The 27,110-nt window shown below is 36.2% G+C and overlaps 1 protein-coding gene, 1 long non-coding RNA gene and 1 other non-coding gene across 11 annotated transcripts; all 3 read right to left on the reverse strand.

The window, feature by feature from the left end:
* Positions 1-679: 679 nt before the first annotated feature.
* Positions 680-6,597, reverse strand: LOC114265226 (G-type lectin S-receptor-like serine/threonine-protein kinase At4g27290). 4 transcript variants are annotated; one of them, XM_082880024.1, is made up of 8 exons: positions 6,447-6,597; positions 4,982-6,142; positions 3,364-3,504; positions 3,104-3,261; positions 2,274-2,484; positions 1,735-1,972; positions 1,500-1,650; positions 680-1,255 (listed from the first exon to the last, which is right to left on the reverse strand). In XM_082880024.1, exons 2-8 carry the CDS (start codon positions 6,102-6,104, stop codon positions 950-952), a joined length of 2,328 nt encoding a protein of 775 aa, XP_082736150.1. In that variant the 5' UTR covers positions 6,105-6,142; positions 6,447-6,597; the 3' UTR covers positions 680-949. The 4 variants fall into 4 exon arrangements, with proteins under 4 accessions (XP_082736150.1, XP_082736149.1, XP_082736148.1 ...); XM_082880023.1 differs by lacking the exon at positions 6,447-6,597 and adding an exon at positions 6,346-6,425; XM_082880022.1 differs by lacking the exon at positions 6,447-6,597 and having other exon boundaries at positions 4,982-6,307.
* Positions 6,598-7,280: 683 nt separating this feature from the next.
* Positions 7,281-14,365, reverse strand: LOC145795487 (uncharacterized). 6 transcript variants are annotated; one of them, XR_014336497.1, is made up of 8 exons: positions 13,321-14,361; positions 11,666-13,180; positions 11,494-11,568; positions 9,291-9,354; positions 9,113-9,199; positions 8,868-8,926; positions 7,941-8,051; positions 7,281-7,575 (listed from the first exon to the last, which is right to left on the reverse strand). It is a non-coding gene; the product is annotated as an uncharacterized LOC145795487 (long non-coding RNA). The 6 variants fall into 6 exon arrangements; XR_014336494.1 differs by lacking the exon at positions 7,941-8,051 and adding an exon at positions 8,091-8,169 and having other exon boundaries at positions 11,494-11,545; positions 13,321-14,360; XR_014336493.1 differs by lacking the exon at positions 7,941-8,051 and adding an exon at positions 8,091-8,169 and having other exon boundaries at positions 13,321-14,359.
* Positions 14,366-15,579: 1,214 nt separating this feature from the next.
* On the reverse strand, positions 15,580-23,615 carry LOC114272527 (zinc finger CCCH domain-containing protein 56). Its single transcript, XR_014336845.1, has 5 exons — positions 21,802-23,615; positions 19,251-19,353; positions 18,864-19,007; positions 16,334-16,386; positions 15,580-15,604 (listed from the first exon to the last, which is right to left on the reverse strand). It is a non-coding gene; the product is annotated as a zinc finger CCCH domain-containing protein 56 (transcript).
* Between the last annotated feature and the right edge of the window lie 3,495 nt (positions 23,616-27,110).

A 27,110-nucleotide genomic window follows, 5' to 3' on the forward strand; every position in this document is an offset into this window, starting at 1 on the left:
AGAAATAAATGTAATTTATCTTCCTAAATATAATAAGTTTTATACATATATATAACATTTATTGTATGAATGAAGATAAAAAGAATTTGGACACGTTTACTGGAAACAATATAGAAACACTTTTCTAGTTTTCAAAACTACCTAATGAACAGGTGCCAAATTCAATCTCTGATTTATTATGTTTGTAGAAACTACCCAATATATTTGGTAGGAAAAACAATTATTCACTGTCACACGTGATAATAATGTAATCATGCCACAAGTAGATCTAAATCGCCCATTTACATAGATTTATAAATAAATAGTTCAAATCTATTTTTGAAATGACCACTTTTGACGTGAAAATTTTTTTGTGACAGAAGACAATTCATGGTGATGTTTAATTGTTATGGTCCAAGACTCGTGAGCCTGTTTAGCAAATTAACACAATGTTAAGGCTGTCTATCTTTCTTGGCAACCAGCTTCAGAGATCTTGCATAAGAACAATGTTAAGCCTTATTTTCTTCTCTTACAATCTCACCTAGCTAGGTCGTTAGTTTGGTTTGGTTGTTTTTCCTTGTCCCGTGTTGACTATTTGAAGCCTTTGAATGTTGTTCCACATACATATCTGAATCCCAATAACAATTGTATATAACATTGTAATGTGTTTGGACTAGGCAAATTCACAAATAAACAAAGATTTGGTGCTAAGTTGTGGGTACACATGCTCATTCTCAAAATGAAGTTCCCTTTCACATGTACAAGTAGGCAAACTATAATTAGTTACATAAAACAAAGAGTAATGATATGCAAACATGACAACCAAATTTGTATACAAAAAAAGAGTACATGCTCTTGATACTTTTTTATTTAATTTCGTGCATGTGAACTTTTTTTGTGGGTAAATTGTGCATGTAAACTTGTAACCAGAAACAATGATTAAGCTTTCACCTTGTACATGGTATAATTTCTATCGACCACTTAACATAGTACTGGTGATTTCATTGCCCGTAGTTGTTGCTTCCTTGCTTGACGAAGAACCAGTCTGAAGAACATTTCTTGCAGTGAAGAAGCCAGGCTGTTTGGCTTGAGGCAATGCAGCTTCACTGCCCAACATCAAAACTACAGATGACATGCTTGGCCTATCTTTTGGACTTTCTTGCACACATAAAAGACCAACATGGATTGATCGTAACATTTCAATTTGGTAACATGAGTCCCATAGAGCCTCATCAATCAATTCCAATGACTTGCCTTCTTCATAGAGTCTCCATGCCTGAATAATCCACTACAATATTAGCAGTACGAGACACAAGATCCTCTATCTCAAAATTTCTTTGTTCTCCTTTCTCAAGACACTCACAGTTAGATTACGCCCCAAGATACCCGTACCTCAAGACTCTCAAGGATCCAACGACTGAGTGTTTCAGAACTGAAGGAAGAGATAATTTAGGAATAAAGGATCTTTTATCCTTATTGGAGCACATGCATATGAGATTACTTCTAATCAGTACACTTACATGGCCAAGTAGGTTGTGGTTGTGCCCTGGATGATAAAAACCTTTGTTTTTCTTCCCACTCACAATTTCTAACACCAAAACGCCAAAGCTGAATACATCTGATTTTACTGAAAATAACCCATCTATTGCATACTCTGGAGACATGTACCCACTGCAACAAAACACAGAATGAAAAACTGGATTTTGAAGCAACAATATAAGTGAATTAGACAAAACATGTTATAGAGATTCTTACTATGTTCCAATCACTCTATTTGTATTTGCTTCTGTCTCATTTCCTCCAAAACTTCTAGCTATTCCAAAATCCGATATTTTTGGGTTCATGTCAATATCTAGCAAAATATTGCTAGCTTTGAGATCTCTGTGAATAATTCTCAGCCTAGAATCTTGATGAAGATAAAGAAGTCCTCGTGCAATCCCATTGATAATGTGGAAGCGCTTCGACCAATCTAGTAATGTGCTTTGGCTTTGATCTGTCCAATTTTTTTTTTGTCTAATTTAGTCCACACTCCTGCTAATTTGACGGATAAATTTAACAAGATTCCTCAATGGAAAATCCTAAATTTTAGAAGACCACGTTCATGCAAATGCACATGCAATAAAAACCACATATAATTTCGTTCCCATTATCAAATAAAGCACAAGGTTTATATGAAACGAAAAATAAACAAAAAAAAGTATAGGAAAAAGGAAAGAAAGAACGACTGCTGGTTGTGGTCTTAGAGTGGAATAGTTGCAATATATATAGTATTATAGTTTTGAAGAGAGCCAAACCAAATATAAAATAGTCCAGGCTTTTGTTGGGCATGTATTCATAGATTAATATCATCTCTTCTCCTTGAATGCAACATCCTAGAAGCTTCACGAGATTTCGGTGCTGAAGTTTGGCAATACAGATAACTTCATTCTTGAACTCATCAAGTCCTTGGCCAGAATTCTTTGAGAGCCGTTTCACAGCTATTTCTTGTCCTCCTTCTAGTGTACCCTGAGAATTACCATTATAATTGATAGAATGATCTTCTGCTAGAATTAGCTTGAAAGAAAATGAATTATTATTATTATTATTTATTTTTTTTGGCCATTCTTATTAATTGTGTATTTACTTACTGTTTTTATGTTGCTCTGGATGACATTGTTCCAACAAGTGCAGCTATGACCAATGATTTATGTTACAACTACTTAAAAGACAAAATTACACAGATTTATGAAGTTTCATAGGGAGAAAGGATGCATCAAACCAATTGTCTTCTTTGAAAGTTGAAAGAAAAATATAAAATTCCACTTCTCAAAAGCAGGCATATTTATAAAAATTTTACCTTCAGAATAGTGGGGTCTGTATTAAAAGATTTAGTAAGTTTAGGAATACAATTTTTTTTTTTTTTCTTTCTAAAAGTGGGGACCCAAACATCAAGATGAATGCAGTGCTGCAACCTGCAGAACAACATTCTATGTACCTTTTTGTAGAAAAATTTATGTGTTTGTAGCATTACTATTTATGAAAAAGTAGTGATAAAAAAGTTGAATGGTTTTATGGCTTCTGGATAGGCTCCATGAGATTGGGCATTGATCCTGTAGACTACATAAGAGTTTCTTTACATTGTTACCTTGTAAACAGGTCCAAATCCACCCTCTCCAAGCTTATTGTTGATTGAAAAATTATTTGTGGAATCAGCTATTACAGTTAAGTCGAACAATGGTAACTCTAGATCTTCCTTTTGGGTTTTGTCAGTGTAACCTTGTTCAGACTTGTGCATCAGAATTCCTGCAAAGCGGGGACAAAATGGATATCAAGATGACAAGTAGTTCCAAAAATGTAACATACCAGTACATAGTTTCACACAAAATGACATGTATGGATATATACCTTCTTTGTTCAGCTGTGAATTTTTCCTTTTCCTTTTTCGGAGATACACGATTAGGCTTATACCCAGCAGAAGAAGTCCAATTAACAATGCCAAGGTCACTGCCACTATCTCTCTTTTCTTGCTATGGGCTGTTGAATCCTCTATCCATTTAACAGAAATGGTCAATCGATCAGTTAGACAATACAATCATGAAAGCAAAAACCTAAAGGGATTGCTTTAGATTTCAATCCCTTGATGTATTGAAATTGTATGGCAAAAGGGATGAATAATGCTAAACAAAACAAACACACAAGCACGCAAGAATTTAGAAGCTTATGCAAGGGCGAAAATAGAATTGCGACTTGAGGGGGCCAAATCAAAAGAAAGTATTTTCACCAATCAAGGTGACTCGAGATGCCCTTGATAGAGCCGAAAGGAGAAGAAAGATTTATGTAGCCGATCCCATTTAATGGGACTTAAGGCTTGGTTTGGTTTGGTTTGGTTAGGGCGACTCGAGATAATTTGACGTCTAAAGGGATAATTTTAAATGAGGTTCTCTACAATTTTCAGTATTGTTTTAATTTTTTTATTTAAAATTTATTCTCTTTTGAGATGAGAAAATAACTAATAATAAATCTTCTATTCAAATTTCATTAATATATTCTTTTACTTGATAATATGGCTAATTCACTTAATCTTTCTTGTGACATACAATTTTAGGTAGAATTTTATCATTTTTTATTTTAGAATTACTATGAGCAAATCTTTCTATAATTTTATATAAGATAGACATAAAGTTATAAAAATCATATAGTAAAATATCTCAACAATATAAGTTTAGTCATTTGATAAGGTTTTGAAAATTTATTTTGAGATTTAAAGTTGACCAAAAAGAGAGTTCTGTAGTAGAAAGACAGTTTAGGTGCTGATAAAAGTGAAGATGGCAACTAATTGGACTTTTTTATCGCTAATCTTGTATTGATAAATAAATCTGGTAGTCATGTTTTTTTTTTTTTTGGCCAATGCATTTTTTTTTTTTTTTAAGTTGACTAGCTTAGTTGATTTTCGGCCTTCATTTTTAAACCAGGGTCTTCATTAAAATAAAAAAGTTGACTAGCTTAGTTGATTTTCAGCCTTCATTTTTAAAACCAGGGTCTTCATTAAAATAAAAGTAAGGTTGTGTTCTGATCAAGAATTTGACAAAAGATTTGTAGAAAGGAAAAGGGTAGGAAAAAGTAAGTGATGCAGTTTCACTTTGAGTACAGAGATCAAAGATAATCATAACTCTAGACCTCTGAAATAACACAATATAAACAAAAATCCAAACGATAATAAACCAGGGTCAAAATTGACTCAAATACAAATACAAGTATAACCTACTGTGGTGGGCATGTGGGTTTAGATGGGTAATAAATATCATCCAGATTGAATTCCTACAACAAAGATCAACATTCAAGATGAAACCGAAATGAACTCTCCGTTTGCTAAAACTGTAGTTACATGTAGAAAAGTAATATAGTGAGGAATTTTTTAAGGAAGAAATGTAAAGGTTCAGTATAGTTAACTATATGGTTCTTGCAGAGGTATAATCTAATCAATCTATGTTCACTAATCTATGTGTTTGGTATGAATTCTTACCTACCTCAGAGGAAGCCATCCTTATGTAAACGTCTTGCTCATTTGTATTTAACTCTCTCATATCAATCAACTCACCAAACCAAAGCAAGCAGCCACTTCCACCTCTTCTTATGTCTAAATTTGCATAAGCCATACAAGAGCAGTTTTTCAAGCATACCATCTCGCATTCCCTGAGTGTCATGTTCCTGTCAAACCAGGAGTTGCGTGTGTCCGGCATTTTATAGCCTGAATACTTGACAAATCCATCTCCATTAGGGCAATCCAACGGTGTCCTCCGAACACACCCTTTAGACCAATCTCCATTTTCCCATTCCCTTTGGTTCTGGGGCACAAATTTACTCAAACAACCACATACCGGATTGTTTCCAACGATACAGTTACCATTCGGACCACACAGTTTATACGAATCACAGTTATCTGTCGGCGAAGTCAGGACACGGACCCATTGCTGGGTTCGATCAATCCAGTTCCAGCGCTGCACAACGCCAGTCTGATTCAGAGATAACCTTGAAACAACTGAGCTGAGGAGTTTATAATCATAATACACCTCCTCCTTGGTGTAAACCAATTCAAATGCGTAGATTGAATTAGATTTAAGGCTTGGTCTCCCACTGAATCCGATACCATTCCATGGCCCAGTTCGGAACACCTCAGCAGAACCACTGCTCAGAATATTTTGTGGGTACCCTTGAGGATCACACCGGTATGTAAACTCACCTGGAGCTGGATCATCACTGCTCTTCCAGGAGGAGAGGTGGCGCTCTAGGCCCGTTACAAAGTTCTTTCCAAGCTTCATGCCCGGTAAAAGAGTATCACACGGATAATCGAAACTTTGCCACAGAAAATGCCCAGACATATCATTGGCATCTCGCACAACAAGATTTCCAGACTCCATCAGTTGTGCAACAGGGTCCCGTGTAGATCCTGTCATATTGGGAGACCAAATGACACTGCCAGTACCATTGACAAGGGCAAGAATTCCAGAGTTGATTATAGTTAAGACGCTTGACGAACCGAGTGGGATTTCTCTATTGGCAACCCATACAACAGTCCTAACAGGAATATTCTTGTACCATATTCCCAAGTATTGATTCTGGGATCTGCCAGGGCTGAAAAAACCCATCTCAAAGCTTCCACCAGAAGACACTATGGTGTTGCTGCCTGTAATCGAGTGAGTTTTAGTTATGGTGTCTACTGTATTGGAGACTATTAAGATGGAAAATAAAGAGGAAAAAAATAAAGGTATTTTAAGGCTTTCCATTGACAGTCTCCTCTTCAATCCATGGACTACCTTTGTTTTTCCATTGTTTATTCAATTTAAAAGAAATGTAATAAATAAATAAATAAAAGGGAAGACTCAAGACCTCTTGCAGTAAGTCTTCCTTTGCCCCACATTGGGTTGCTGTTTGCAATAAATCTTGAGTCATTATTTAGAAAAGCATACTTTTCTAAATTTTAAATGTACCTTTCAGTTGGAACAGCTAGATATTGCGAATCTTGAATAACAAAATTCATAGACCATACAATTTTTTGTGTCTCCTTGTTTGCTTGTCTGTTGTTGATTGCATAAATGGCTTGATATCTTTTCTGATGGAGCACAGAGAAGCTGTTCTCACTGAAACTGAAGAAATTTCAAACGCATACTCAGTCATCCCTGCAATGTCAACTTCAGAAATTGTCATTTTTGTCTTCTACCGATCATTTTATTTATTTATTTTCATTTAATCTATCGGATAAGCATACAGATAACAAACACTGATACCACAATCAGCACACCATGCCCTTCTTTTTCTCTCTATTAGACGCTAAATTGGAGAGCAGGTAAAGATTCCTTTCAATTATTGGTCCAAAGGGTTGGAATACCATTGAGGGAATCCCATTGAGTATAAACAATCAGTCATGCTCATCAGAATAGTCTAAACCAACTTGGCACTAAATTCAGCCGACCAAATTAACAATCGATTTGGACATTTTTTAGAAAAGTAGTTTTTGCGACTGTTATAAACCGTCGCAAATAATAAAAATACAGTTGCAAAAAACGTTTTGCGACGGTCCAGGCGACGGCATATGAGGGTCGCAAATGTGGGGGTGGCAAATACTTTTTGCGACGGCAAAGCAATGATCACAAATTATTTGTGACCATCTAAACTACTTATGGCAACCGTTATTTTACCATCACAAATAACAAAGAAAAATGCTAACATGTTTTTTGGTGACCATCTTGTTACCGCTGCCAAAAATAAAAAATAAAAATAAAAATAAAATAAAATTTTAACATTAAGCACTTTAAGAATAGCAATGACAAAAATTTAGACAGTATAGCATTATAGTTTAATCAAGCATTGTATTTGAGTCTCAAAATTAGAGCCATACGTGAAAGTTATTACAACTAAAAATTAGAAAAAAGTTCTTTTATGACAAAAACACAATCCAGATAGTATGCTAGTAAAGCCATAACTTCTCTAATAGAAGTAGTGCTCGTAGTCGCTGCCTGACCCACAACATGCAACTTCCCAAAAAGCGCTTTCGTTCCTAAAATCTTTTCCATTTCTGATTATGGTATATCATTACATGTAACGCTTGCAGCAAAACACCTGCAAATGGAAAAGAGAATCAATTTAATTAGTAAACCACTCAAACATTTCTGATTCAGTTCACTGTAAACAAATTTGTCATCTGGAGCAAGAAAGTACTAGTGTGAAATCACTAATTCTAGTCTTATTGAGCAGCATCTAATAAAGCTTTAAACTTCATAATAAAATGGATTAATTAATTTAGCAACTCATGATTAAATTTCCAGTCAATCAGAGGCTTTTATTTTTTTTCATTTTTTTTTTATTTTTTTTTTCATGTATCTCACTACAAACAAGTGAACAACACAGATATCAATCATCAAGGATGATAACATGTCAAAAAAAGAAGAAAAAAAATAAGAGACCATCTTCAGATTTTCACCTACCATCTTCATAAGAGACCATCGTCGATTTTGCTGTATGCTTTCCTAGCATATTGCAAAATTTCACTTCAATCATCTAACTCCAATATCTCCTTTTCCTTTACTTGAAAATATCTGCATTGACACATTTCACAAAGATCTTGAATATATTACCTTTTTCTTAAGGAGGCGAGCTTTAAAATTATGAATAAATTCACATCCCTCCTGCTTTGGAGCATTGGCAAAATTTGGTCTGACAAAGAGAAGCACATAACAAGCAAGTAAAGTACTGTCATCTCATTTGAAACACAATGACGAATGGTAATTGAGCAATTTTCCCTGAGAATTGGATTAATGCATCATCTCTTATTTAATTAGCTATTCTCTGAGCTAATTTTCCCTGAGCTACTACAAGTGATCGCTATAGCAAAATAACCATTTGAATAATTGTGATGAAAACATACGCATCAAAGTTTCAACTTAAAAAGGAACAAAACAAACACAAATAGACACTACGACTAAAGCTCATTTGAATGCATTAATAATGACATGTCTTCCAATGTTTGAAGGGAGAAACAGTTTGCAAACCAAAACACAAAGAAGGGATCACACACAGAAATCACAAAGTAGAAAGAAGATTCTATAGAAAAGAAAACAAAAGATGGAATGCCAACAACAGCCGCCCGTATTTACACTACCTTTTAGCTACCCATCCCATCCATGTAAGTAGTTAAACCTATAGTACAAAAATAATTTATCACATCTACAGAAGGCAAAAGACTACGAAGTACCACCAACAAACTGGAGAATTAAATTATCCATCCCCTTTCATAGAAAGGAGCACTGAAATAAATAAAATAAATTAAAGTCTGATGAGATAACCAGAACTACAGGAGAAGGTAGCCATTTACATGATAAATTTTGAAGTAGTAATAAAGACAATAGTATTACCTTCTGGATTCTCCATTTGCATTTTTTGCAATTGCATTAGTACTAGGTTTGTGCAACACCTGGAACCAACAGAACACAATTGCAGAACAGTTACACAAGGAATTCATTGGAACCGGGATGTATCCTTCTTAGGCACCACAGTTGCAATCAAGGACACAACATATTAATTGTGTCAGAGTATACTTAAGTATCCATTAAATTCAATCACATTTTTTTTTGGGGGGGGGGTAAATTCAATCACAAACCTTATCAGTATCACAGCAAGAAACCAAGGATGATGAAACTGCAGATGTATGTTGCATAGCCCTCTCCAGCGTCTTCAGGTGAAATTCCTGAGAAGGAACATGATGAAGGAATATTTTAGCCACAGAGAGAGAGAGAGAGAGAGAGAGAGAGAGATGGCTGCAAATGCAAAGAACCCACCATTCAATGTTTGCTCCAGCTCTCTAAAGCTACATTGGCCTCACCATCTTCTTTCCTCTTTACCCTACATTTTGTAGTATTTATTTACTCAATCTCTCTAGTTATGCCCTGATATGCATATATGTCTATGTATAAATATGTATCGATGAATGAAGTTTGGTAATAATCTTATGAATGTGATGACGATGCTTTTAATTGAAAGATAATATTGGGTTCGTCTTCAATGGCTCGTCGACAAATTCTAGCTGAAATGGGAACACGTGCTTTCCTTTCTCTAGCCACGTTATGATTTTGATTTTTCTGAGTTCTCGTTCTATTTGTGATTTTCTTTCCTGCCCAGACTAGCTCCCCCCTTTTCCTGTCTATTTTTCTACAACATTTTTTTTTTCTTCTTAATTTACAATTTAAGATATTATATTTTCTATTTTTATTTGCTTGATGCACATTTAGACACTATGCAAAAAAAGAATTCCTTGAGGAACTATTAGTCATTAGACATATACAGAACATAGTCACATAATTGAAAATTGGGATCGAGGGTCAAGTGAAAGCTATCTCATCCCCTCTTCAGTGAGCACATTACTAACTTGGACTTGGTGGACTTGGTGAACTATGTGCCTAAAAGAATTTGGAATTCTATTAATATGGTTAATGCTATCAATTCTTGTAAAGTTGGAGCAAATACTTTTTTGAGGTTCTGGATAATGACGTTAACGGGAAGGAAGAAGGCCTATCTTGAATGACTTCCCCTTTCTTATTGCTTGATGACCTACATTTGGCCTAATGACTAACTAGTTTCCTGAATAATTAAACATGTTACAAGCAAATAGAATTATAGAATAACTGTTTTTCTCTTTAATAGTTTGTTTGTTTGTTTGTTAGTTTTTTTTTTTTTTTTTTCCCTCTCTGTTTTAGTTGGAAAATGAAACTTATTTGAGGTTACATCTTACTTATACATCTAATTGATATTGAGGTGGTGGTGTATGAAGGGATGATCAGAGAAAAGTCATCCAGCAAGGAAGAAAGCACACCAGTTTATCAAAGGTTTGCTTAATGACCTTTCCTCCATCAGCTTTCCATAATTCCATTACTTGGATTAGCTAGATGTGGTCCTGTTCACATAATTTGCAGGCTATTCTGGTGGTAGTGCTACAATGGTGGGATATGTACTAGTAACCAATCTAAAACAGGTACCAGAAAGGGAGGATGGGACAGGGCAAAGGTATTTTGTTTTTCTCTTCTATCGAATCTGTATTCTTGGCGAAGGCTGATTATCGATAAGGCCGAATCAGGAAATTTCAAAGTGATTAATTATGTATTCTTACTGTTCATGTTCAGATGACTGGAAATTGGAATGTATTAAAAACCAGAAAGCCTCCAAACAGTAAGAATACAAAAGGGAGGCTTTCTCATTTTTAATACATTCCAATTTCCAGTCATCTGGCTTGGGCTACCCAATCATGCTCTTCCCAATTAGTTTTTGTTCATGTACTTTTAATAGCTCAAATTTATACATTTTATTTTGTCAACCCTTGGAGTATTCTTAATGAGTTGCAAGCAACTTCATTAATCAGATTTAGTTCTCTCCTCTTCAGGTGAAATTCCAAGCTCTTCGAACTCTATTTTTTTTTTTTTTTCAATCACCACCCACCACAATCACCCTATCAGACAGCTAGTTTGAAAAAACAGAATTACCATAAACAAAACAACCCAATTCCCCTAAAGCAAAAGTCAAACTTTAGATTTTATTAGCCAGCATCCAAAAATTCCAGCAATAATTTCAAGCAACCAAACACTTTCAAAACCAAGCCAATTCAAACAATTGCCGTTCCATATAACCCTAGATTTTACAAGCTTTCCTTAATCATCACTGTTCCTAGTTCATGAAACTACATAACATAGCTGTGTACAAGCAATTGAATCAACAATTCTGGATCAACACAACACAGATGAAATCACAGTTGAAATAGTAAGAGTAGATAGAGATTGTTCCAAGAGGTTCAAACACCTCTATTGTTTTCAAGAACGAATTAAATTCAACAAATATTGAAATCAATAGAATATTGAAATTCAACAGAATAATGAAGAGGACAGAACTAAAACCTTCCCAAAACCTCCACATCGCAGAATATTGAAATCATTAAACACTGCTAATAGATATAATAGAGAGAGAGTTGGATTCATTCATAGAAATTAGGCTTACCGATTATGAATCAATCGAAATCTTCATCAACAATCGATCAAAATCTTCAAATCTTCATCAACAATTGATCAAAATCTTCAAATGAACAATAAAATTAAGATGGAGAGTTCAAAGACAGAGTCGAGCGAGAGTGCAGAATGAAGAGTGAGATTTTGAGAGAGAGAGTTCATACCGTTGGAGGTCGATCTTCAACGAAGAGAGCGAAATCGATTTGGGAAATAAAGGATAGATAGGGCTGAAAGAGATAAGGGATCGATTTGGGAAATCGATTTGGATAGATACCGTTGGAGGTCGGTCCTTATGTCAATCGTTTGTTGGGAAATAAGGGATCGATTTGAGTGAGAATTTTTTTTTTAGAACACGATTTTGGTGTAAAAAGTAAGATTTTGCGACGGTCAAATAATCAGTCACAAAAAAATAGACGCAAAAAGTCCTATTTCTAGTAGTGTCTCACTGAAACTAAAGAAATTTCAAACACGTATTCAGTCATCCCTGCAATGTCAACTTCAGAAATTGTCATTTTTGTCTTCTACCGATCATTTTATTTATTTATTTTCATTTAATCTATCGGAAAAGCATACAGATAACAAACACTGATACCACAATCAGCACACCATGCCCTTCTTTTTCTCTCTATTAGACGCTAAATTGGAGAGCAGGTAAAGATTCCTTTCAATTATTGGTCCAAAGGGTTGGAATACCATTGAGGGAATCCCATTGAGTATAAACAATCAGTCATGCACATCAGAATAGTCTAAACCAACTTGGCACTAAATTCAGCCAACCAAATTAGCAATCAATTTGGACATTTTTAGAATGCAAGGCATTTGCAAATTCATAAGACGGGAAAAGTAAGCTAGTAAATAGAATGAAATCATTCCAACAACTCTTCAATAGTCTAGTTTCTTCTTCTTTTACTTTTCTTTTAACAGAATAGTCTAGCTTCTCAACTGAACAACTCCATTTCATGCATACTGGAAAATAAAAGTCCAGTCTGTTACCACTATCGCCTTCTTTATTATCATAGATTTTTGGACATCTCATCATGTGCAGCTTCAAACAGGGGCTTCCTAAGGATTATGTATGAGATAAAAGGAGCATCAATTGATTCTATTTCACCGAATTCTTTCACCTTCTATGTGGCTGCTTAGTAAAATAGTGGGCCTATTGTTTTCCCTTCACCATAAAAATAAGAGGGACAAAGAAAGATTAGTATTAGAAGTCTATTATGGAGAGGGTAAATCCCACTGAATTTCCCTCGAGGTTTCTAGCTAATAGACTAGTACCCCTCTAGTTTTGGAAATTACATACTCCTCCCTAAGTTTTTTAGTCGCGCTACAATTTCCTCTCTCCGTTAATCAACTGTTAGGTTAACTAATGCATAGGGATGCTGTCAGCTACTAAGAATTTTAAAATTCCAATTTTAACTCTAGTAACATATTCCACCTCTTGTGTTCCCTTTGATCTGTCACCCCACTGCCTTGTAACAGACTAACAACAGGCATAAAAGCACAACAAAAAGAATGCTTCTCCCCAAAGCTAATAACACAACAATCTAAAGCCACCCAATTTTATACAAAGCATCAAAGACTCCAATTTACCAAATAAAGCCATAAAACCAATCCATTAACACTGACTGAAGATTATGGCTCACTGGCCATGAGTACTTGAAGGGAAATCCGTTGATCTGCAAATCACCAATTGCCAAAAAAAAAAAAAAAGAACCAAAAACCCATCACCAAAATTGTTGAAAAACACACAATACAACAATACATTTAGAAAATTATAGAATTCAAAGAAAACGGAGACAAAGCCGAAGAAACTTACAATAAATGTGAGCATTATAGCTTGGCCTCTGGTGTAGACTGGTTAATGCATACTCATTGTGTGAGAAATTTTTTTTTTTTTTTTTTTTGATCAACATTGTGGGAGAATTTCCAAAGTAGATATCACACTCACAGCCGGTGGCAGCAGAACATGAGTCTAGCAGCTGTTGAAAAACAAACCTCAATTCACACAAGGAGTAATCCAGAATGATTGAGAATGTTAAAGAAACTGGAAGAATAAAGATTGTAGAAGGAAGGAGAAGCTTCATGGAAGCTCACCATTGTTGATGAAGGAAATGAAGAAAACATGAGAATTGAGCTGGCTACAGCTCACAACCATAAGGTATTCACACTTGAATGGAAATCTATAAATAGATGATTTAGGTTGTTATATTGAATCAATCCAATTTGTAAAAGAGATACTACATGTATCTAAATTCATTTCAGAAATAAAAAACAGAGTGTTTGTTCTTCAATTAAATTCTCAAAAAATACATTGGGATCCCATTCCCATTTTCCATTAGTGGCATCAAGGCCATAAGAGCCAAGGTGGCCTGAAATTGCAGAATTTCGGCAAAAGAGGAGAAAAACAGAGCAATTTTTAGAATTGCCTAGAAATAAAAGTTGTTAAAATCAACTTTTGATCATACCACTGTGTAGGTCTCATCAAGACAGTCACACAGGAAAAAAACGCGTAAAAAACGGAGCTCCAAAGAGCCCGCACGCTCCCCCACACGCTTTGACGCCGTTCCCATGCGCCAGCCACTCACAGCACGTGCTGCACGTGTGCTCCAAGGAAGAGGACGCATGAATGCTGACCAGAATAATTATCTGGTGCTTCGCGGCATAACTTTACCCAGATCTAAACCGTGCAATTTATTTCGGCTAAGATTAAGCCATCCGGAGTCCAATCACAACGATCCAATAGTGGTTTCCACCTATTTGGAGCATTCCGAACACATCCGTACGGTCAGATTTTCGAAATTCATTTTCGGAAAAAATTTCAGATTCCAATTAAAGATTAAAAAGGCACCATGGTGAATTCAAATTCAGATTCCTCAATCCTAAAACTCACCAAAGAAAATTATGACAATTGGTGCATCCGAATGAAGGCTATTTTAGGCACCAAAGGAGTATATGAGTTCGTAGAAGAAGGCTATACAGCGCCTCCATCAAAAGAAGACGAAGACAATCTGACAATTGCCGAAAAGAAGCGCTATAAAAATTTCAGGAAAAAGGATGACATCGCAGTACAGGCGATCCATGGAGGATTGGACGAATCAACGTTCGAGATCATTGCAGGAGCAAATACAGCAAAAGAAATCCAGAATCTCCTCCACCAAACCTTTCGAGGTGTAGAAAAAGTCAAGAAAATTCAACTTCAAACCCTACGAGGTGAGTTTGAATTAATTCAAATGAAGCCCTCTGATTCAATTTCTGATATACTAGACTTATGGTAATTGTATATCAACTTAGATGGAATGGAGAGACACTTACAGATGTTCGTGTCATGGAGAAGATATTGAGGTCCCTAGACCCAAAATTCGACTATGTTTGTCGTTGCCATTGAAGAATCTAAAGACTTGGAAGAATTAACAGTCGAAAAGCTCGTGGGTTCCCTACAAGCCCATGAACAAAAATTGGCAAGACGAGATGGAGAGAAACCACTCGAGCAAGTTCTCCAAACAAAGCTGAATTTTTCAAAAGCATCCAATCGAGGCCGATTCCAACCAGGCCATGGACGAGGAAAATTTCAGCAAAATAATCAATACCAACACCAAGACAATAGATAAGGATCTTGGTAGAACTCCCAAAGAGGTTGAGGAAAAGGAAGATTTATCCGACCAAATCAACAATCTGGAAGGCCTCAAGTACAATGCCAAATATGTGAAATTTTTGGACATTCCGCAAAGGATTGTTGGCATCGAAGTACCAACACTAAAGAAAAGAAAGTCCATTTCTTCAAAGAAGGGGACACAGGATCCACTAGTTTGCTTGCATGCAAAGACCACGAGGCACAACAAGATAGCTTATGGTATCTCGACTCTAGAGGAAGCAACCATATGAGCAGAAGAAAAGAGTTGTTCGTACAACTGGATGAAAATTACAAAGGAAGTGTTACCTTTGGAGATTCCACAAAGCGACCCGTAGAAGGCCAAGGAACGATTGGCATTAAATTAAGCAATGAAGAATATCAATTTATCTCCAATGTTTATTATGTGCCTAACATGAAGAGTAATGTTTTGAAAGGCTTTTCAATTTAGATAAAGGATTCAAGCCTCTCACTATGGGATCAACATAACAAATTAGTCATAAATGTCAACATGACAAGAAATCACATGTTTCCATTAATTTTCCGAGGAAATCAATATGCCTATTCTAGATGCCTTAGAGCAAAAAATTAAAAATAATTCAACTTTGTGGCACCTTAGATTTGGACATTTGAATTTTCAAGGATTATAGAACATGTCAAAAGGAAACAGTGTGACAGGCATACCATGGCTAAAACCCCCTAAGAAAGTTTGCGAAGGATCCTCACTGCCAAGCAACACAGAAAGAGCTTCAAAGGCATGCCAACAAGAAGATCAACTCAACCGCTACAGCTAATCCATTCAGACGTTTGTGGCCCAATTGTTCCTATTTCTCTTGGCGGGAACAAATATTTTCTTACTTTCACAAATGATTACAGCAGTAAGACATGGGTCTACATTATTAAAGAGAAAAGTGAAGTCTTTCAGAAGTTCAAGGAGTTCAAAACCCTCATCGAAAAACAAAGTGGTTATTTCATCAAGGCAATCCGATCAGATTGTGGAGGAGAATACTCTTCCAAAGAATTTTATGAGTTTTGAAAAGCTCATGGAATAGTTCATCAATACACTATTCCTTATACTCCCCAGCAGAATGGTGTATCTGAATGTAAAAACAGAACCATCCTAAATGTAGTTCGGTGCATGCTCAAAAAGAAAAATATGCCCCTAGAATTTTGGGATGAAGCAGTTTCTACTGCAATATACCTGCTCAACAGATTTCCACCACAAAGATTGCTCAACAAGACACCAGAAGAAGCCTGGAGCAACAACAAACCAAAGGTCAACCATTTGCGAATTTTTGGTTGCATTGCATATGCCAAAGTGCCAGAAGCCAGACAAACAAAGCTTGAAGATAAAGGAGATAAATGTGTCTTTATAGGCTATGGTGGAGCGAGATATAAACTATATACTCCCGATACAACGAAAATTTCTTCTCAAGAGATGTTGAGTTTGACGAAGAATTAAGCTGGGATTGGCAACAAAATACTCAAACAACAAGAAAGTATTTCCACCAATCAGCGCAACTCAAGATAATTTGAGGTCAAAAGGGGCAATTTTAAATGAGGTCATTACAATTTTCAATATTGTTTTCTTTATTTTTTATTTAAATTTATTCTCTCTTTTTAAGATGGAAAAATAACTAATAATCAAAACTTATATTCAAATTTCATTATATGTTATTTTCACTTGATAATGTGGCTAATTCACTTAATCTTTCTTGTGACAGAAAATTTTAGGTAGAATTTTATCATCTTTAATTTTAAAATTGCTATTAGGAAATATTTCTATAATTTTATATAAGATAGACAAAATCATAAAAATAATATTAGTAAAATATCTCAACAATATAAGTTCAGTTGTTTGATGATGATAAGGTATTGACAATTTATTTTGACACTTAAAGTTGACCAAAAAGCTATGGTACATGAACTCGGGTATGAGTATCGTATGCGGGTGTATATCCAAGCATCAGACTTTCATAATTTTAAATATTAGGATCTTAGAGTACGTATCCAAAATTGGATATGGGTACGAGGACACGTCATATGCACATATATATTGCATGTTATATAATATTTTCGGATGAGATATTTTACATTACGTAGAAATATATTACAAATTAAATAGGATTCAAGAAAAAGTATGAAATTTCTATATCTAATTTATGTGGGAGTATAAAAATATTGCTTTACTAACAAATGTGAGTTTCTTCTTCATCGTGTATTGTCACAAATTAAAGGATCTCAGTGTCTAAATTGGGTACATATCCCACAACCTTACCCATGTCATATCCAATGGACACGGGTACTATGGGAGAAATAGAAGAGTCCGTGTAACACAGCCAAAAAAAGAGTTCTGTATTAGAAAGACAATGTAGGTGCTGATAAAAGTGAAGATGGTTGATTGGACTTTTTTATCGCTATTCTTGTATTGATAAATAAATCTGGTAGTCATGTTTTTTTAAACCAATGCATTTTTTTTTTTTTTAAAGTTAATTAGCTTAGTTGATTTTTAGCCTTCCTTCTTAAACCAGGGTCTTCAGTAAAATAAAAGACTAAGGTTGTTTTTGGATCAAGAATTTGACAAAAGATTTGTGGAAAGAAAATAAAAGGATAGGGAAAAATAAATAAAATATAAGCTAAATTTTTTACTTTCCCTTCTCTTGTTCTTCCCCTCTACAAATCTCCTTCAAATCCTTGATCCAAACACAACCTTAAGTGGAGGTCACTTTATGGGTCTATGTTTTTATGAAAAAATATAAATATTTTATTTTTTAAATGGGGGGTGCCATGGCCCCTCCCATACCTACACAATTCTGCTGCCAAGCCTACATTGTGAAGAATGATGCAGCTTCACTTTGAGCATAGAGATCAAAGATCATCATAACTCTAGAACTCTAAAATAACACAATATAAATAAAAATCCAAACGATAATAAACCGAGGTCAAAATTGGCTCAAATACAAATACAAGTAGAACCTACTGTGGTGGGCATGTGGGTTTAGATGGGTAATAACACTACTAGGAACAGTACTTTTTTGCGACCGCCACAAACCGTTGCAAATAATAGAAAAATAATCACAAAAGACCTTTTGCAACAGCAAATAGGAGTCACAAATGTAAGGATGGAAAATACTTTTTGTGACGGCAAAGTAGTGGTCGCAAATAATTGAGACCGCCTAAACTACTTATGGCGACAGCTATTTTGCCGTCGCAAATAATAAAAAAAAATGCTAACATGTTTTTTGGCAACCATCTTGTTACCATCGCAAATAGTTTTCAATAACATTTGTTGCAAATAATTATTCATTATAAAAATTATATATGCATTTGTTACAACAAAAATATCAATTGCAAGCACTTGACAATTTTTTTTATAAAAAATTACATCAAATTAACAAATTAATTTAAACACATAACAGAAATATCAATCTATCTCATATATATGTGTACCCATGAAAGTTACCAACACCAAATACATCTCATAAAGGTTAAAAAATTCTTATTGCAACAATTTTTCTATATATTGCGACTAAAATCAATCTGGAAAAAAAGAAAAAGAAAAATTAGAGATCAGAAGTTTGGTGACCTAACAACCTTGTCAACACACAATGTTCACCAAAATCTCGTCTCCTAATAAATATGCCCAAACCACCAAAATGAAGGACGTAATACCATGTGCCATATGTATTTTTTTAACATTTGAAAACATGAACTAGAAAAAATAATACTACCTGAAAGTAGAGTACCAGATCTCCAACTTCCAGTTTTCCACATTTTGAATGCTCCAAGGGGAGAGAGTGTTCGCGGATAGCCTTTTTCACATTTACCCATTCATCCTCCTCGGATCCAAACCCAATAAATCTTACCCGAACCTCCTGAAATAAATGACAAATATATCAAAATTAAAAATAGGGAAAGCGGAAAAAAATTTAAGGTCATGGCTATTGTCAAAGCAATGTGCAATAAAATATGTAGATTGATATTAATGGTTTAAATTTCAACTGTTTCCACAACATTATGATCCTCACTCTAAAAAAAAGTCAAACCCCATTAAAGAAATTCAATTCCTGGAATAAGCCTCCAAAACTAAATTGCTATCATATTCTGGAAATGCGCACATGGTAAAATGGGAAGGCAGACAATATTAACAACCCAACAGCACCATCCCTTTTTAACAGAACACAAATATTGCACAATATATTCACTAACGTCTGATCACACCTACAAAGCCAAAGAAAAAGGAATTAACAATATACTCACTAACGTCTGAGCATGATTTTCATTAGTTAGCAGTATCAATGAAAATAAGAATCAATACTTAAATATCTAATTCATGATCTCAATATACACCATTTGGAGGAAAAGAAAAAGAAACACTACAAGCAACAAGCAATTATTAACATAATCATAATTCTCAGCCTCCCTCCTCACAACATCAAGAACAGAATCAATAAGCTCATTGTTCAAAAAAAAAAAAAAAAAAGAATCAATAAGCTCACTATTCAGATTATGGATTGCTCAATGTTTGTTCAAATAGTCTTACCTGTTCATCTTCTTTTGAAGTTTGTTGCCCACTAGATGCATCCAGCACCTATAATCTTTTCATTCTTCTCTTTCTCACGTAGGTTACCAAATAGACTGTTAAATTTATCAAGGCCACATAAGGACAAGCTTGCCTAAACTTAGTTGAAGCCTCAATGTTAACTCATAATTGCTCACCAATAGCACTAATGCAACCCATTCAAATAAATAGTGCATTATGCTTCCCATTCACCAAACTGAACGCACAATCTAAAGGAGTGATAAGCAAACACTTACCGTTGGGTATAGACATGTTAAAATTGATGTATTATTGATTGATATTTATTTTGTATACAATGACTCTCCTATATATAGAAGAGAAAAACATATTCACCTACCACACTCAACTCTCACCTAACACACTTACATCTACCTACCACACTCAACTCTCACCTAACACACTCAACTCTACCTACCACACTTACAGCCCCCCTCAAACTCAAGGAGGATAGATACTAACCAACTTGAGTTTGGAGAGAGTAACAAAATAGGAAAGTAAACTGATAAATAAAATAAAACAGGATAGGAGACACGGTATGGTCGTGTCAGACCGTTGGAGAAGATAATGTCTGGACAGTTTACGAGGTCATGCCGGACCGATGTAGAAGTTGACCGGGAGCAATGGCGGGACAGTTTATGGGGTCATGTCGGACTGATGTAGAAGACAGTTTATGGGGTCATGTCGGACCGTTGTAGCAGAAAATGTTGTGACAGTTGTTGTGACAGTTTATGGAGTCTTGCTGGACCCTTGTAGAAACTAACCGGAATCAATGTCGGGACAGTTTACAGAGTCTTGTCGGACCCCTAAAAAGTCGCACCCTCAAAAGGTGTGCCCAATCTTTCAAAAGGCGTGCCATCAAAAGGCGTGCCCAATCCATAAAAAGGCGTGCCATCAAAAGGCGTGCCCAATACATAAAAAGGAGTGCCGGACATGATGGCGAGGCGCGTGACTACCTTGGCTTGCGCGCCCGTTTTGTCGTCTGGCATCAAATGGCGCGCGATGCGCGTGTCTGCCTCTTCATCATGGTCTTTATAAACCGAAGCGGAGGCTGAGGCTTGGAAGCATAACAAACCAGTTGAAACCTCTTCGTTCTCTGAGAGCTTGTCGCTAAGAGCTGCAAATCGTGAAACACTCTGTAACCAACCCTTCTCTGAAACACTCAGCAACCCATAACATGGCCTCGTCTTCCCGTTCAGCTACCCAGAATATGGCCTCTTCGTCCCGTGGTCTGCTCACTCTCTTTCCCGACCTCAACGAGTCAACAAGAGAGATAACTGGTGCGGTGGCCAGTGAACCTCAACCAAGCGCCTCTGGTTTTGCTCCGTTGAACTTTCCGATGCGGTCGGTGGAGCAAAAAATGGCGGTGCAAACTGATATTGAGGCCAATCAGTATACTTTGAAGTCATGTGTGGAGACCATGACGGCGGTCACAAACCTGTCGCACCGGCTGCAGAGTAGGACAAATGAGGTGCAGCAGTTAAACGCCCAACTGGCTCTGCTCCAACGCATGTATAAGGATGCGCGAGCAGAGATAAGTGTGCTAAAGGCGGAAAATAAGGAGCTGAAGCGGAAGGCCACCGTTATGTTCCGATTTGGAGGTCCGCCATATGCTGTAGTGGAGGAGCAGGGTGGAGTGATCGTGCCCAGTGGAGTGGGAAACTCGGAGGCAGCACCATCAAGGGCCGCCCAGGACGGAGGCAAGAAGAAGAGACCGGCGGAATAGGCGAAGAAGTGAGGTCGGTGGGTGACCGTTTGCAGAAAAGAAAACAAATCTTTTGGTGTTGTGGTTTGGTTTTTTGTTTTTTGTTTTTTTTTTTTTGTTTTTGTTTTTTTTTTTTTTTTTTTTGTGTGTAAAATTGTGATCGGGGTTGATCCCTGAGATGAATAAATTATGGTTTGGTGTGCAAAGCTATATGGTATGAATGGAATTTGAAAAAGATTAAAAATAATGTGAAAGAAAAATAAAGAAAGAAATAATAAAAATATATTTGAAATCAAAATGAAAGATGGGGAAATAAGGAAAGTGGTTTGGAGAAAATAAATAAAAATAATGGATTTTGAAATCAAACGGAGGAGAGAGAGGGGACAAGTCCATTGGAGGGCAAGTCTTGAAATCAAACGGAGGAGAGAGAGGGGACAAGCCCATGTGAGGGAAAGAGGGGTTTAAAGAAAGTGAGGGAGTGGGTTGATTAAAAAAAAGGATTGTGGGTTTGAAAGTGGAAAGATGAGAGAGAGAGAGAGTGAATTTGTTTGCTTTAACAAGATGACAAACTTGGGCACAAGTCTCTGTGGCAGCATTGCATTTTTCTGCCTCCCTCTGATACTGGGAAGCTACCCTTCTTGCTTCTGCAAAGGTAATGTTCATATGCTCTTCATTCACTGTCTCCTGCAGTTTCATCTCCTCTGTGGAGAAAAACTTATCAAGGTTCGAAGGGGTTAGGGTTTTCGAATGAACAGGAAGCTTTGTGGAGGAGGTGTTAAGATGTGTCTGCGAGAAGCATGACATATCATTCAAAAGCTGCTGTTGCTGAACTTCAAATTCTAGGAGCATTTCAAGCTCCTCAGCGGGGATGTCCCTGGCGTTAAGAGATGATCTCAGACGGCTTGTCTGTAAATTGATTCCTGGCAGATGTAAAGTGGGGATATTTGGCTGTGGCCAAGCCATAGATGGGTGCGTAATAGTATTTCCAGAATGGGACATGGGTGGATTGAAAGGAGAAGGTGCCATGCCACCAACTGCTGACGGAGAACCAGGCAAAAGACTCAATGTTGCAGCCATATCCATGAAAGTAGCAGCAGAAGTGGATGATCGGGGGGATGGAACAGCAGATCCTGTAGACATGTATAGTGGCCGAAGTTCCTCAGATGTGTGAGCAGAGAAGCAAACCCTGCGGGAGCAACCTGTGCCATCTTTGCAGAGTCTGGTCCTGTATTGTGCTGGGTGTAGCCAGCACTCAAAAACCCCATGAGCATACTCACACAAGTCCCCACGTCTGCATTGCCCCTTACGAAAATATGGACAAGGCACACAACTGTAATGAAACTTCCTTGGATCTCTTCTTCGGGCATTCTCACCCGGATGAACAAAAGGGCACTCAGTTCAATCATGAGAATACGCTCGAGAACAAGGCCAGGTCTTAAATGAAAACATCCGAAATTCATCAGTGGAATATGCACTGTTCTTGATGTCTGGAAGAGAAGGATCAACCGGGTATTCTTTCCTCTCCGGCGGAGAGGATGCTCAGGTATCACTCAACCTAAAATTATTTAGTGATGATGCTGAATCCACAGCAGAAGACAAGGGACCATTTTCTGGAGACGATAAGTGTGATGACGAATTCGATTTCTCACCACCAAAGGATACCTTAATGTCCGGTAGATGAACAGAATCATCATTCCTGAGGAGCCTTTCAAGGGTATCTTTCAAGTCAGGAAACTTTGAAGGAGCGACAATAACATCAATAGGTCTATGGCCATTGCCATCAGTCAAATTGCGATCTGCACCAGCAAGTAACAACATCTGTACAACATCAACAGCATTGACAGATCCACTAGATGCAGCACAGTGAAGGGCAGTGCTCTTATCTGGGCCACAGGAAAGATTTACATCTGCCTCGGATAAAGAGAGTATTAGTTTTACAACATCAACACTGCCATACATGGCAGCAACCATTAACGGGGTTCGATTCTCGAGTACCATCTGTTTTGCTGCAGTGGTTATTGGCGGTGATTGGAGAGGAGGTATGTGTTGGAGGTTTCAATTGGTTGAGGTCTGGCGGGCGGTTAAGGCAAAGTTGCCGCCCGCCAGAAGGCGAAGAGCACCAAGAGCTTAACCTATAGCTCTGATACCATGTTAAAATTGATGTATTATTGATTGATATTTATTTTGTATACAATGACTCTCCTATATATAGAAGGGAAAAACATATTCACCTACCACACTCAACTCTCACCTAACACACTTACATCTACCTACCACACTCAACTCTCACCTAACACACTCAACTCTACCTACCACACTTACAGGCCACTTAGAATGTGATTACCACCAAGCCTTTAAGACAGAGGTGGTACCACCAGGGAGTTTTCCAGCCCTTCTCTTTCGTAAAATTTCCTCCCTATTGTCCACAAGTTTCTCCTTGTAACCCTATATTTAACAAAAGAAATAAAAAAAAAAAAAAAAAAAAAAGAAAAGAAAAGGAAAAGAATGTTAGTGACACTGAAAATGTACAAAACATAACATAACCAGATATTTGCAATTCATGCTTTAGCTCTTGCCTTACACATTCCATCAATGATCTCTTGCTCTCTGTTGGGATAAGAGGACCAAATCCCATGGTGTCAGATCCATCAAAACTTCCATCAAACATCATCATCAGACATTGTTGCCCCGGTGCCTTCTCCAGGAGAAACACCAATTCATGTAGCATGTTAAAGCAGGATTTGCTTTAGTATTTTATGATTTAGCCAATGCATAGAGTTTAACATGCAAACCCAGTTCCCTAGAAGTAATGGTTTATCCACAAAATATACAAAGCAATTAGTGTTCCTTCATTTTTAATTTTTTTCCCCCATGAATGGTCACTTGAGGATGGTTCACATTCATCTCAATAAAACTGAGAGCAAATTCAATCTCCATTTGGTTTGACCCAAAAAAAAAAAAAATTGATCACAAAGGGGCATTTCCATGTAATAAAATTGTGTCTACATATACAAGAACTCTTCATAACTAGCAGTATTTTCAAGGGACATAAACCTGCACTACACAATAATATAATAATACATTACAGGTACTTCCTGTGAAACATACAAAAAGTGTTCAAAATCAGATAGAAACTATGTAGGATACATTCTCCAAAAAATATCTTATCTGACCACCTCTCCGAGATTAGGAATCCATTGTTTATTTTCTTTTTATTCTTCAACTGAATGATACTAAGTTACTGTTGGACTAATTATTTACAGTAAAAAAAATTTAAAAAAATTTAAAATAAATTAAAAATTAAAAAAAAAAAAGAAAAAAGCAAAAGAATAGAGTTAACTTGTTGTGTTCCTTGATATATGAAATGCAAGTTTAAAAAATAAATAAAAAATAAAAAATAAGCAGTTTGATTCTCATTTGGCTTTTTGCTGTTGTTTACCATTTATTTAGTTTCTTTTATATATCATTGCTAACCTTTCCACGAATTTGTAAAATTAATTGGTAGCAACAAGATTTTGATCTTATTTTACAATGTAATCAAGAAGCAAGAGCTATTTGTTAGTGAGAAGTGAGCATATATTTTTTTATTTTTATTTTTCTCATATTTGTCTGATTTTATTTCAACACTAGGACATTTTATCTTTCAATTTCAAATTTACCAGTTCTTGCCTTTACAAATTCAAACTTGTTGATAATCAATGAAACAAATCTAGGAATCAAAACTTTTCATTCAATCAAAACGAGTACCAATCCACAGATGCTATATACTGAACTCACAAAACACAAAATTCACCAAATGCAGCAATAATTGAAGACTAAATGGTGACAGTAGGAACTACTTGATTTCACAAACAAGAACAAATATACATACAGAGCAATTTGATTTTCCAATTCAGAGTAGGTTCAAATGAACGATCGACGTAATAGAGTAACTAAATTCAAATCAACAATAAAATTCAAAAACTAGTAAAATCCATTAAAAAAAAGAAAAAGGCCTTAGCCGTAAAAATGGAGAGAAGATGAGATTACAGAAAGAGAGTGAAAGAGAACTCCACACCTATTCATTGGCCTTGCACTTTGCTCCATTTCTAAAATCGAAGCTCTAATTGAACAGAACAATAGTACAAGAATAGATTAAATCAGATCATATAACAAACTAGGGCAGAGCAATTGCATCAAACTATCTAGATCACGAAGGCCTAAAATCGATTTAGATCAAAAGAGATCCAAATCATACGGCCTCGATCTCCTTCCCTCTCTCTTCGATTCTCCTCTGTGCCTCGTAAAATAAGAAGTGAAGGGAGAGAAGAGCGAGCGAGAGATCGATCACGATCTCTTGAATTCTCCTCTGTGTTTAGACAATTGCCCTTCTCTCTCTTGGATTCTCCAAATCACGATTGAACGACATCAGATTTGGGAAACGAGAGTCTAGCGCAAGTTTTACACAATCAGCGGTTTAAGTCAAATGAAAAATAAATAAAAGAAAATGAGAAAAATAAATTGGGCACATGAATAACAAGTAAAATGAAATTTTTTTGCTTTCCCTAATTTGCTTCAGCTGATTTGCCACTGCATTTTTTTTTTTTTTTTTTTTTTTTTTTTGCAACGGCCAAACAATCAGTCGCAAAAAAAAAGAAGCGAAAAGCTATATTTCTAGTAGTGTAAGTATCATCCAGATTGAATTCCCACAACAAAGATCAACATTCAAGATGAAACCGAAATGAACTCTCCTTTTGCTAAACTGCAGTTAGATGTAGAAAAGTAATATAGTGAGAAATTTTTTAAGGAAAAAATGTAAAGGTCCAGTATAGTTAACTACATGGTTCTTACAGAGATATAATCTAATCAATCTATGTTCACTAATCTATGTGTTTGGTATGAATTCTTACCTAACTCAGAGGAAGCCATCCTTATGTAAATGTCTTGCACATTTGCATTTAACTCTTTCATATCAATCAACTCATCAAACCAAAACAAACAGCCACTTCCACCTTTTCTTATGTCTAAATTTGCGTAAGCCATACAAGAGCAGTTTTTCAAGCATACCATCTCGCATTCCCCGAGTGTCATGTTCCTATCAAACCAGGAGTTCCATGTGTCTGGCACTTTATACCCCGAATACTTGAGAAATCCATCCCCATTACGGCATTCCAACGGTGTCCTCCGAACACACCCATTAGACCAATCTCCATTTCCCCATTCTGGGGTACAAACTTACTCAAACAACCACAGGCCGGTGAGTTTCCAATGTTAGAGTTACCATTCGGACCGCACCATTTATAGTTATCACAGTTATCGGTTGGTCCAGTCAAGTAAAGGACCCATTCCTGTGTTCGATCAATCCATGTCCAGCGCTCAACGACACCATCATGACTCAGAACATACCTTGAAGCCACTGAGCTGAGGAGTTAATAATGAGAATACACCTCCTCCTTAGTCCTTAGTGTAAACCACTTCATAGACCATACAATTCATGGACTACCTTTGTTTTCCCATTATTTATTCAATTTATAAGAAATGAAACAAATAAATAAATAAAAAAGAAACAGAAAAAAGTTAGACTCAAGACCTCTTGCAGTAAGTCTTCATTTCCCCCTCGTTGCGTCATTATTTAGAAAAGCATACTTTTCTAAATTCTAAATGTACCTTTCAATTGGAACTGCAGATATTGGGAATCTTGGATAACAAAATTCA

Source organism: Camellia sinensis, chromosome 7 (genome assembly GCF_055761805.1).
Source record: "Camellia sinensis isolate YWXY chromosome 7, ASM5576180v1, whole genome shotgun sequence".
In the NCBI taxonomy this organism is placed as follows: domain Eukaryota; kingdom Viridiplantae; phylum Streptophyta; class Magnoliopsida; order Ericales; family Theaceae; genus Camellia; species Camellia sinensis.

What these genes read in the sequence shown, in the direction of transcription:
- LOC114265226 (XM_082880022.1), bottom strand. Translation starts at nt 6,242, where the DNA reads ATGGAAAGCCTTAAAATACCTTTATTTTTTTCCTCTTTATTTTCCATC. An exon ending in GATTTGGACCTGTTTACAAG is followed by an intron (nt 2,485 to 3,103) that starts GTAACAATGTAA and finishes GGTAATTCTCAG; the next exon opens with GGTACACTAGAAGGAGGACA. An exon ending in AATAGAGTGATTGGAACATA is followed by an intron (nt 1,651 to 1,734) that starts GTAAGAATCTCT and finishes GTTTTGTTGCAG; the next exon opens with TGGGTACATGTCTCCAGAGT.